This window comes from Halichondria panicea, chromosome 2 (genome assembly GCF_963675165.1).
Source record: "Halichondria panicea chromosome 2, odHalPani1.1, whole genome shotgun sequence".
NCBI classification, from domain to species: Eukaryota; Metazoa; Porifera; class Demospongiae; order Suberitida; family Halichondriidae; genus Halichondria; species Halichondria panicea.
This window is the reverse complement of record NC_087378.1, coordinates 1,813,610-1,826,616: the sequence shown is the minus strand read 5'-3', so window position 1 is coordinate 1,826,616 and position 13,007 is coordinate 1,813,610. Positions and strand designations below refer to the sequence as shown.

The following is a 13,007-nucleotide window of genomic DNA, read 5'->3' as shown; positions in this document are numbered from 1 at the left end:
TGTCATTAGCAATCATTATGGCAATATGGGTAATGATCGTGAATCGAATCTTTTTTGTGGTTCCCAACAATTACTAGTTTCTTTTCCTCTCTTGATCTAAATTCAGTGTGAAATCTACTGCATGTAGGGGTGTGGTCATTTGAAGCTTAGGCTCTATCCTCGCTCAGAAGAAGTGCGGCCTAGGCTAAAATATTAGTATTATGTAGCATTTCACTCCTCTGGTCTCATCAGTAAAGATGGCACGCTCTTATAATACATGTGGAAGCTAGACTGCATGTATATAGGTACAATTGAATTACGCAAATTTCTAAAGCTGTCACATATGATATCAGTTATTTCTTCACACCTTGAAATATTATAGCACAATGAAGAACACAACTGTGCATGATCTATCGAATCAAACAGTAGTCTCAAGAGGCAAACTAAACACAGAGTTTTGTCTCCTGGCAGCATCTTCAGCCATTAGTCTCAGCTTCCTGGATGCCACAGAGCCAGTTTTAGCCACCATCTTTGAGAGGAGAGAATCTGAGTTCTCCAGGAGAGAGAGGGGCTGATCAAACTCCTCCAATCTTCCATTGCTCATCACCTGCATGCATGCATGGGGATATTATAGGATAATAACGACAAGCACAACAGAGTCACATGCACATGCATGCACATGCATGCATGTGCACCTATATATACTATTCATGCCGGTTTATATATATGCGCATGCATGTAAACTGTCTGGTTAAACCCTTTCCCTAGCTTTATAAAATACAAAATAAATACAGTAGACTCTCACTATTCCAGCTCTCTGAAGTATATATACGGCCACCTCGATATACCGGCCATTTGGTTTGGCACAGATTGCTAGCTAGATGTTTACTGCACAAAACTCGACCTAAAATGCAGCCACTCACTATTCCGTATACAAATGTATATATACTGGCCAGTACTGGCTGCCCCAAACTAGGTTTTCAATGTACGGCCGGATACCGTAATAGCTGGTTATTTTTCGAGGGACGAAATTTTCGAGGGATTGACCCAGAAAAACGAATTTACATCCGGTATTGAAACCTCTCTACTGTAGGGGTTTTCCTCGAAAATAAAATCCTGAAATGTTTAGTTTGGGCAATTTAGTGCCTCGAAAATAACCCGCTACATGGTATGTAAGTGAAGAAAACATTTCCGGGAAAAAAAGTGTCTGCCAATAGGACCTCACAGATAGTTTTGTCGGTAGCTTTAGCTTAACCATGCACTGAGGAACCATGCACATAGGGAAACAATAATATAGACCAACCCTTGCACTATCAGCTACTACAACCACAAGGTACGTAGACATATAGATGTAATTAGAAATTTTACTGAGTCAGAAAACTCAGCGTTTGTAGAGTATTATAATTATGGCTTATAAAAAGACGACTGGTAGCAATTGCAAGATCACTTCATGTAGCTAGCTTGTTAGTTTTCAGGTATAAGGCCAGTCACTGCATTGAGCATCACGTAGCTACACATATTTGCTGACTCAACATGTAGGAAGCAATTGGCCATAACAATCACGTGCTACGATTATTGTTGAGCCAGCAAATATGTGTAGCTATACGTTGATGCTCAATGCAGTGACGAGAACTAACAGAGAAGTGATCTTGCAATTGTTGCCTGTTGTCTTGGCTGTAATGCTGAGTTTTCTGTATGTTGCTGACTCAGCAAAAATTGCCAATACTCTGGGTTGCATCATAGATAGAGTAGAAGAGGGATTGGAAACGGAAGTACCCTCGAAGTATACCATCCGTGTATCTCCGCGGTTTTAATCGAGGCTTACTTTTTAACACGAGGGCTAAACATGAATAATTCATGAGAATTGTTTTGCTCTCTGTAAGAAGTCCACGAGCAGTTCTGCTGCTAAACATCAACTTTCTCTAATACTTGAGGCCATTTGGGACACAGGACACTATTTAGTTACAAAGCATTAGCTATATCAAAGGTACTATAGGAACACAAGCATGAAAAAGCGCTCTGTGTACCTCTAGCTACTTCACGACAATCGAGATTATATTTTCTTTGTTTCCAATTGATACCTACTATCAGGGGGCATGTGATTCAGTAATGGGGGTAGCTCTGAGATGTATGCTTTAGACACAATAAGTTTCCCGGGCTTTTGCGGGAGTTATGAGGAGATACACGGATGGTCCCAGAGCCACTACGTAGACTTCATTGTAAAACATCACGTGAATCACTTCCGTTTCCAATCCCTCTTCTACTCTATCTATGGTTGCATGTAACCAATTCTAGTCTGCCAATACAGTAGCCTGAGAACCTCGCTAATCCGAATAGAGCCGGACCAGACCCCATCCGAATACATGAAATTTCCGGATTAACGGTAATTGATCATGAATATCATTAACGAAGACACTTTTGTACATGTATTTTGATATTACTGTGGCCAGAAAGCTGCTAGCTATAGAATAGTCTTTATCTCAACTTTTTATCCAGTATACAGTGAGTCTTGTGAGTTCTCTCTTCGTTTTCTTTGCAGTGGCCATTGTATTGAGCAAAGTATTGAGCATAAAATTATTGCTGATTCAGCAAAGCAAGTTAGATTGCGCATGCGCAATAGTCTATTCTACTGACAGCCCCTCCTCTCTTTCAGTTTGCCATTTTGTCCGGATTTCCGAGGTTTCGGACTAAAGGATTAGCAAGGTTCTACTGTACTCATTTCCTGCAGTCATTCATAATTATCATAATTATAAATAGGAGAGGTGGTTATATCCAATTCTCTGGTCAGATAAGGTATGCAACCCTTCCCACATAAACACACTACTGCATATATACCTCGCTTGCGCATGCGCAACGAGGTATAACAAATGTTTAAGTATAGAAAAGCACAGTATTTTATAGTCTGCATGCACAAAAACTCTACAAGAAGAAGAAAGAATGCATTGTTTCATCAATTAAGAACTGCTCCCAGACAAACACGTCTCTAGATCTACCATCACAAAACTTGTTATAGATAGCTCTTGATTGGGCTGGAGCTTTTTATAACAGCTTTATGGCAGCAACAGTCTCACTAATATATAGCAGCAGCTTAATTTTTTGTGTAGAGTAATCTATAGCTTCTAGGCTTCTATAGATCTATATAGCTGCTTATCTTTATAGTGCACACTTCCTTTCAATAGGTTACGTAAAACCATACCCATAATTTTAAAATCTGGCAATCTGATTGGTGCGACAACATTCAGAAATGGGCCAATGGGAAAGCAGCCACTTTACCAGACGTCCTTCCTCCCTTCTGACGGCTGCTCGCGAGACTAGCTAAGATTATTCTACAAAAATCTTGTAGCAATTTAGTATCAATCGGTTACTTTTCTTTCGACAATACTATAGGAAGTGTACCTCGAGGCAGCACAATAACGTGAAACAGCAGCTCAATGCGGATGTGCTGGTATCTACAGCGCATGCATAGCTCAAACACAGCGGGCACACCAATTTTTTTAGTAGCCATGCAAACAGAAAAAATTGAATTCCATAGTTGGTTGTATAATTACAATGACTACGGTATATACACTTTGATACTGCTCAGACTCACCAATATTCTGTCCGAGTCCATGATAGTGTTCAGTCGATGAGCTATTGTGATGACTGTGCACTCAGTAAACTTCTTACGAAGGGCTAGCTGGATAATCTCATCAGTTCTGTACAGAATACCGAGTGTACAGCAATGCACGTACGTATACATGCACACTTACCGTGGGTCCACATTAGCAGTGGCCCCGTCCAGTATCAGGATCTTGTTCTTCCTCAGTAGTGCCCTGGCCAAACACACGAGCTGCTTCTGCCCCACACTGAAGTTGCTACCTCCTTCAGACACCTCGCCAGCCAGCTGTCCCTCCAGCTGCTCAACTGCTCCCTTCAACTGCACCTGCTCCAGCACATCCCACAACTCATTGTCTGAGAACTCGTTGAAAGGGTCTAGGTTGTAACGCATTGTCCCACTGAATAGTACAGGGTCTTGAGGAATGATGGACATCTTGTTACGAAGGTCATGTAAGCCAATGGACTGTATGTCCACACCATCGATGGTGATAACACCGGACGGCTCGGCCAGTCGATAGAGCACTGAGAGGAGGGAGGATTTTCCTGCTCCTGTCCTCCCCACAACTCCAACCTTCTCTCCCGGTTGAATCGTGAGATCAAGGTCCTTCAATACTAGGGGCAACTCAGGCGAGTACTGGAAAGACACATTCTTCATTTGGATTCGCCCTTCCTCTGGCCATTCTGGAGATGGTTTGTCGCTGGGAAGAAGTGTTTCCAGTGACGCTTCAGACTCCAATCTACTGTAACCCAGGATCCGTTCTGTTGATATCATCTGCATGACAAAAACTATACATGTAAAATACAGGCTCCCACATATAATCCTTTCAACATACAATGTTCTCCATTTCAGCGCTCTGTCGAATACAGTACTGGAACTGTCCAGCAAGTGACACAGCATACACTAGACTCAGTCCCACCAGCTCAGCACTCAACCCTGTGTTAAAAAAACAATTGTCACATTGTTTAGTTGACATTATTTTGCTTTTGAAACTACACTATTATATAGACCACAAACAATCAGCGTTAAATTCAGTTGTTGTACCTGAGGCAAGGGGAATCGAGGTGAAGACAACAAAGGCGAGGAAACCAGCACTGAGGAGATCGATCCGCATTCCAAACCACCTTGCTGTCACGATATATGCATACCAACCCTATATATAGGAAGGAAACACAAAGCCATGTATTATTATAGTATAATTATAGAGACTAAACTACGCAATAAAATGAGTCAAATTTAAGCGATAGGAACTACATGTACATAGAAAAAAGTGCATCCCTCACTTCACTGTGGACATCTTGGTGATGATATAAGAGTCTCTGAGCAATGTCCTGTTTCTGGAAGGTCCTGATGATGGGTAGCCCTTGCAGAGTAGTGGAGACGTGAGAGTAGATAGGACTGCGACCTGTACATGAACAGTTGTGTGCGTGTGCAGGCAAGCTACATGTATAATCATGTGACTGACCATGCATGCATATGCTTCTTTATAGGGACACATTATTCGCAAAAACATTAGGGGCTTAGCGAGGGAAGGTATAGTTTATCAGGAAGTAAAATAGAGGCCTATCGCGAATTGCTTACTATACATGTGCACATACAAACATAATTACCTATGGCTTCCAGTCTTTTTACGTCTCGGGCAGTCTTCAGGTAATACCAACGGAAGAAGACAAACACCACCATGACAGCTGCAGCCACAATCGCAAGCCAAGGATTGGCTGCTATAGAGATTATCAGAATGCCCAAAAATCGGACAAATAGTTGAATAAATTCAAAGAAAACTTGTGGTAAGAGATCGTCTAGAAAACCAATGTCCTTTGAGAAGCGATTCAATACTCGTCCTACACAAAGAAAAATAGGTACTGCTAAAATGTCATTATAAAAAACACACACAATTCAAGTTGAATCAAGTACATGTATATAGATGCATGCATGGTTGCTTATGATTATAATGATCATGCGGCAGCACTATAAAGAGGAATGCTCTGTTGGCCTCACCACTTGGATTAGTGTCGAAGAATCTTGCAGGGGCTCTCAGAACAGAAGCAAACATCCTGTTGTGTAAGACTCGTGAGGAATTGATAGTGAGACCATAGATCAACACAGCTCTGATCATGTACAGCAACAAGGCTATTGCGATGAGGGCAGTGAATATCCATAGTCTTGTGTCGTTCGTGAGTAGACAGAGTTCCGAGAGGCTGGTATTGGTTTCCAGAGTGCAATCTTGTGAACTATTGACTTTCTGAATGTCACAGTTCGCCCTGAGTATGTGCAAACAGATGAGAGCATCTCAAAGGCAGAAAATAGAATATTATGTGTACAAGTAGGGACTAAAATATGCAACTCTTCACCACTCACCAGTCGGTTAGCCACCAATCAGACAAAACCACACCTCCCTATAACGTAAACAAAGCAACAAACATCATACTTCTGTAGAGGTATATGTGCACAACAATGATCTGTACAAGTGATAGCATATACAGCGATCAATGTATATGCGCAAAGCATACATGTACTGATTAATTCCTGCATACTCAAAACTCACCTCAGCTGCAAATAGAACGACGAGAATGGTAAACAAAAACAAGCAGTTTCCTCCAGCTCTAAAGTACTTGTAGTAGGTCTTCATGGAGACAGTTCCGTGTGCCCTCTCCTCAGATGGTGGACCTTGCTGCTCCTGCATGTACGGAGAGTGAGAGGAAATGTTCATAAATTATTCCTAATTAAAAAGTGATCACAAGTGTACAGCCTTAGTGAGTGCAAGGTTGAACATAATTATAGCCTCGATTCCAGGACTGGTATATATACACTGTTTGCAGGTGTGTATATGCATTCTTGAGGGTAGAGTAAGTACTTTTATTTCACGTTTAACATGATCGCACATATAATGATGTCATTGCATAAATCATACTGAACACAGATAATAAGTGTGTGCGTGTGTGTGTGGATAAATATGTTATAACATTATTATGGCTGAGACTATAGTGACTATAAAATTATGATGGCTTCTACTTCTTTTCTCTTCTGTTCTTGCTCACACTCTTTCCTGTGTTGAAAAGTCAGGTCTTGTCTTCTTTTGTACAGTGCATGGTGGGTGTTTTTCTATGGATATCGACCGGCTTTGGCTACTTCTAAATGCTTCTCCGTGGATGCATGAAGATTAATTGATAAATGAATGCTGTAAGCTGCGCTGTGCTAATGCCTCTCGCCATGTTTTGCTTCGCTCAAAAAGTATTAAAGAATTAATATGTCTACATCAGTGGGGGTCACGTGAGTTAGCACGGCAGGGTATCCTTTTTCTTTTCGCTTCCTTCATTCTTTCTTTGTTCCTCCAAATCATCTTTAAATTTTGACAAAGAACAGAAAAAGGTGCACTTGCGAAGGAGGCTGTAGATCTACATACAATGTAGAAGTTTTAATTTGCAATGAATAATTAAAAGGGGTAGATCTGGTCAGAAGGTATGCTTCTGACAGTGTACGTGTACATGCATGCAGCTTTGCAGCTAGCTCTTTTCTGATTCTTGTAACTAACCAACAGCTAGTGCGTTAGCGCAATAAAATAAGTTAAATAGAAAGTTTGTGCTAATAGACGATGCTATGAAAGATTCTGTCACTGTGAGTCAAACTAGCCATAACTCGAGAAAGAAGCTTTAGTTTGCAAATCCACGAATCAAAATCGTGGCAGCCTATAGAAGCTGTTAGTTGCAACCGTTAAGCAGTTCCAGCTAGAATACACACACAGTGTGGCTACGCCTTGAGGCATGATTACAAAGAACTGTTGAATCCACCCACGCGAAAACAGTGATTACCAGGCCGCCCTCTTTTCCAAGAGCCTATAGGATCGAGGCAAGGTTTAATCATGCACGGTTACTGTTTACCAGGATTATATCGTCTTGTCCGCTAGTAACAGTGTCGACGACAGAATGGAGGGACAGCAAAGAAGGGGCCATGTATATAGAGGCCTCATCAATATCGTGGAGTTCATTAAGGGATTCGCTGTCAGTTTGTTTTCGTCTTCTCCTGGGAGTGGGATTGTCCAGCGGGTTGGGGACAGAGTGTACTATAGGGGTAGAAAACAACCATGTTATCATCATGCTGCAGAGAATAATTATTATGACACAGCTAGGTCTTTAGTACTTTTTAGTGGACTTATTCCTAAGCAATTGTTTGATAGTAATTATATACCTTATTTATGCCTCGAGGCATAGTCGCACGAGGAATACGATAAAGTTGACTGTGTGTGTATTCGTGTGTGTGTGTGTATTCCAGCTGTAACTGCTCAACGGTTGCAATGCGACGAAAACTAACAGCTTCTATAGGCTTCTAGCCACGTTCTCCTGGATTTGAAACTTCTAATTTTACTTTAATAGTGAAGGCTGTTCCAGTTTTTTCAGAATCTTTTGTAGCATCATCTGTTCGCACGAAACTTAGTGAATTAGCTTTGCACTAAAGCGTTAGCTGTTTCTTAGCTATACAAGAGAAGAAAAGAGCTGTACACTGCCAGAAGGAGCCAGTCATTTGGAACACTCTGACCTCTTAGCATTTCTACCTCTTTTCTAATTTCATTGACAGGAAATACAACAACACTATGATCATTGATCTACTTGAAGATTGAAGATCTCCATTAGCTGTTTCATTAAGCTCCTCTTCCACAACACTATTACTCGTTGCTGTTTATAATGTACGTATATGGAATTCAATTTGTTCACTGTCGACAATTAAAAATGCAAGCATTTAATAATTATACATAATGCGAAGTGATCTCCATTTTTGAGCAAACATGCCAAAAGGCATTAATTAATACAGCGGGAGATTGCAACATTTATTTTTGAAACATAACATGTACACATTAGGGTGTCAATGACGCTTTTGAGCTTCCAATTGTCTACAAAAACCAATGAATCTCTCACTTACATTTGTCTTTGCCAGTTCCATCCCTGCCCTCCTCCCCCTCTTGGAGCAGGCCCAGCAAAGCGTTGGTGTCCACTCCTCTGGCAGCCAGCTCAGCGTGAGTACCATACATCTCAACTCGACCCTAACAAGAGCAATTAATCAGAGATTATAATGTGAAGAGCCTAGCTTTATATCAACCTCTTTAAGTCCAAGTAGTTTGTCAGCCTCCAGTGCAAACTGCACTTGATGAGTGACTAATATAACAATTTTATCTTTCAACAGCCCTCGAATACACCTGTGGGAATAGGGCAGGAACATTTACATTAGCCTGTGTCTATTGATTGTTAGCAGCTCACCTTTCAAAGAGGTGCTTTGCTACGACTGTATCAACAGCACTGAGTGGGTCATCGAGGAGGTAGATGTCTGCCTGACGATAGACTGCTCTGGCCAGACTCACTCTTGCCTTCTGTCCCCCACTCAGAGTCACACCTCTCTCACCAACCAGAGTCAGGTCGCCATCCATGAACAGTTTCAAGTCCTAAAGAGAGGAAGATTAACGTGAAGTGATTTTATAGCTGCATGTATACTCTACCGGTTACTAGTAAAAAGTCACAAATCCTATATAATAAAAGCACTGAGCTTATAGAATGGCTGAAACGAATACCCTACTGACCTTATCCAACGTACAGGCTCTAATGACCTCGTCATAGCGATCAGGGAAGTGAGGAGACCCAAACAGAATGTTCTCTCTCAGAGTCCCCGAGAAAATCCATGGCTCTTGTGAGGTGTAGGAGAGTGCTCCACACACTGTGGCTATTCCCTCTATTCCCTGGAGCTCCCCTAACAAGCACTGCAGCAACGTGCTCTATATGGGGAGGGGGGAGGCAAGAGCATGGAGAAAAACAACAATTAATACAGTAATCACAAATTTAGCTTCATTCCTCGAGGCGTGAGCCGCATGAGAAATATGGTAAATTAAAAGCTGACTGTGTGTGTGTGTGTGTGTGTGTGTGTGTGTATCACTCCAATGCGACGAAGACTAACAACTTCTATAGGCTTCTATAGCCACGTTCTCTTGGATTTTAACTTGTGGATTTGCAAACTAATTCTCGAGTTATGGGTAATTTAATTACTTATAGTGAAGTCGTAGAACATGCATGTATCTATTAGTGAGAGCCTGGCTGCTGCTTCTGGCAGTGTACACTGCCAGAAACAGCAGCCATTGTAAACTCTGACCTCTTTGCAGATCCACCCGCTTTTTTCATTAAAAGGAAATTAAAATACATATTAAAACTTCAACATTGTAGATCTATCCTTGAAGATCATTCATCAAGCCATCATGCAGACTTCTGTTTCCATCAAGCTCCTCTTTGATTAATGACCGTCATTGTCAACAATTGCTCGTAACATTATACAAAACCACCTCTTCTATAAAACACTAATACTTTTGAGCGAAATAAAACATGCCAAGACGCATTAGCACAGCGCAGCTTGTAACATGCATTTATTTGACAGTGATTATCTGCGTACCTTTCCAGCACCCACTGGTCCAACGATGGCCAATAGAGAGTTCACCTGTCGGCAAAACACACATAACGAGATTGTTCACATATGTACACACATGTACCTCATATGCAGTACCACTAGTTACCTGATCCACTTGGAAGGAGATGTCTGTGAGGACTTGTTTATCTCTCTCCATGGACCAACTGGCACTCAGTCCACTCACATCCACACACACCTTCCTGGACTCACCGCCCAACAGGTGCACGGTTGTGTGAGGGCTGTACGCTACAGAGCTCTCCCCAGACAGTATCTTCACTCTGGACTCACGTCTCTGACCTGTCATGTGAGATACAAGTTTAGTCACATGACATACTAGAAAACTTCACCCACCATTCATATGTGAGGTGGCCATTTCTCTCTCTTCATCAGCAGGTGGCAACTCTTCTAGTAGCAGAAAATCCTATTGGAAGTGTACAATTCCATAACTATGTAGTACATGTACTGTACAGTGTCAAGCAATTTTTTCAAGTAAGTTTTTAAGAGAGGACTTTTAGATTAAAAAACACCTGTAAAGCTTGGAAAATTGGTGGTTATAAAGGTCAACCATATATGTACGTACATGTTTTGTGCACACCTGTATTCTCACGATAGCCACATAGGCCTCGTACACCACGAAGAAACACCGTACCACAAAGATGATGAACACCAAACGAATGACATTGATTAGAGAGAGAGTTGTTATGACACTCTTGGGAGTGAGCGTGTTTCCAGAGAGAATGAACGGAAGAACTATAAGATACACAATGATCAACTTGGCCCCACCAAAGATGAAGGTACTGGAAACGGCACGAACCACTCCTCCTTTGAACACCTGCAGCACCTCACTCCTGAAAAAGAACTATTTTCACACGTGTTCATTACAACACCTACATTTATTTTTAGATCTAGCCCATTCTACTTAGATATGGTCATCTCAACAATGTGATTTTCAGCTAGGCCCCAGAACAATATAAACCCTTACACTGGGATACGTGAAGGTGGTTGGGCGTGATTTGGGTAAGACTTACCTCCTCAAAGCCTTGACCACTCTCTTGAAGGCGTACTCCCAAGCGTACATCTTGATCACTCGGATTCCCACAACAACCTCATTCATGACACGCACACGTTTGTCTGTGATCCTCGCTGCCTTAAACCTACACATTTGCATAATTCAGAATCTTAGTATTTGCGGCTTGACTGTACCTGTAATAAGCAAAAAGTCTGGCAGCAAAAAATTGGATGAAAATGACGAGAATCATAAAGAAAACTCCTACAAAACCACTCCAACCAAATTCGATGTAGACTAGATAGCAAAAGGCAGTCACTTGAAACGGTGCTATCCACAGGTAGTGGAGAAATAGGAGAGCCTGTGTGTGTGAGCCATTATGAGGTACATGTAGGTAGGTAAATTGTTAGATTAACGAACCAAGTCAAATCGGTGCACATCATTGGATGAAAGGTTGATCACATGACCAGCGGATAACTTACCGATAGTCGCCTGACTTAGAGAGAGGAGCTGCACAATAAATATCAATTTGAGTATCAATCTGAGTGTGTACAATAAATATCAATTTTCGTTTGTCTCACCTTTTTATGAATGGCTGTGGTGGCTGTGACCCTCCAAAGCATTCCCATCTTCTGGCCAATCAAGAACGAGTGAGCATGCACCAAAAGGATTATGAGAGCGAGAACCACAAGACCTGATGGAAAAAACTACTTAGACTACCAGTATTGATCTGTATATACCATAGGCCTATATGCAATCTACTATAAGGGATAGATTAGTGCAAGAGACTTCTACTATAAAATTAGCATTGAACACAGTACATGCACAATCCCTATGCCTACCCCCAGCAAACAGGTAGGCGTCCCTGGTACTGACGATCTCCAGTGGGACGTTACTGTAGCACTCTGTATTGTTGACCTGCTCAGCCAGATTCAAGGTTCCCAGCTGGGCAAAAAATCCACTCAAGTATCCAAGGACAATGGGTTGGCAATTGAGTAATATCACCTGCAGAATAATGATGTCACTCAGTCCGTACTCTGATACTGTCTTGCTATTCAAGGGTATATAAAAGAAAAGAGGGCAAGCAACAGCAGAATTCAAATGTGTGAGTTGCATGCCCTCTCTTTTTTATGCACCCTTAGTGTATGGCCACCCAAAGAAAGCCCACTATTGAGACCACAATTAATTTCAATGGGTTATACGTACTTCCAAAGCAACAAGTATTCCCTGGAGGATGAATCTCCACCAGGAGGTTTTGATTAAGGCTACGAATAAACGCGGCTTTTTTCCACTCTTTTGACGCTCAAGCTCGTACTGCCAATGCCTGGAAAACAATGACATAATGTAAACGATGCTACATATACACTCAGCAATATGGATTAAGATCAGCACAGGAAGCAATTAGAACAAGGTGGGTGAGTAACAATACACTACACACAGAGGGAATTTTAATATGGTTGCCAAAGACGTACTTGATAAACTTTTTGTACAGTCTCTCAGATTCCAGTTCCTCAGGACACAAACTGAGGTCATCCTCTTGAAGGTCACGTTTAACTCCAGTGCAGAACAACGCATCCAACCAACTGCCATGGGAAGAAGTACACAGGGTAATTTCAGAAGCAGCGAAGGTGTTATATCGTATTAAAAAGCTGTACGTAGCTTACACAAGGAGCACTCTCGATAAAAAATTAGCACCAGAGCGACGGTCGCGAGGTCTTTTTCTGGCTGGAGTGACATCTTCTTTGTAGCTCTCTACTCTTTCCTCCTCCTCCTCCAACTCGTGCTCTGCTTCCTTGCTCTTGTCATCAGAAGTACCTACCCCTGACTGGTCTGGGCTATCCATAAAACTCTGAGCTAAATATACCTTAGCTTAGCAAGCTAGCTGAATTTTACCACAACCTAGTCTCGAATACCCACCTCAACCTAAAAGCTTGAGCTTTTAGGTTGAGGCGGGTATTCGAGACTAACCACAACCCCGCCTCCAAATTG

The 13,007-nt window shown here is 41.8% G+C and overlaps 1 protein-coding gene across 1 annotated transcript; it reads right to left on the bottom strand.

The window, feature by feature from the left end:
- Positions 1-323: 323 nt before the first annotated feature.
- On the bottom strand, positions 324-12,943 carry LOC135330868 (ATP-binding cassette sub-family C member 4-like). Its single transcript, XM_064525811.1, has 27 exons — positions 12,683-12,943; positions 12,491-12,601; positions 12,225-12,342; positions 11,861-12,023; positions 11,600-11,712; positions 11,439-11,528; positions 11,216-11,379; positions 11,041-11,166; positions 10,608-10,860; positions 10,364-10,433; positions 10,119-10,309; positions 9,998-10,042; positions 9,141-9,332; positions 8,824-9,005; positions 8,666-8,762; positions 8,489-8,609; positions 7,453-7,634; positions 6,120-6,251; positions 5,933-5,970; positions 5,573-5,835; positions 5,185-5,415; positions 4,858-4,979; positions 4,619-4,727; positions 4,410-4,510; positions 3,729-4,348; positions 3,569-3,674; positions 324-586 (listed from the first exon to the last, which is right to left on the bottom strand). Exons 1-27 carry the CDS (start codon positions 12,859-12,861, stop codon positions 398-400), a joined length of 4,308 nt encoding a protein of 1,435 aa, XP_064381881.1. The 5' UTR covers positions 12,862-12,943; the 3' UTR covers positions 324-397.
- Positions 12,944-13,007: the final 64 nt, after the last annotated feature.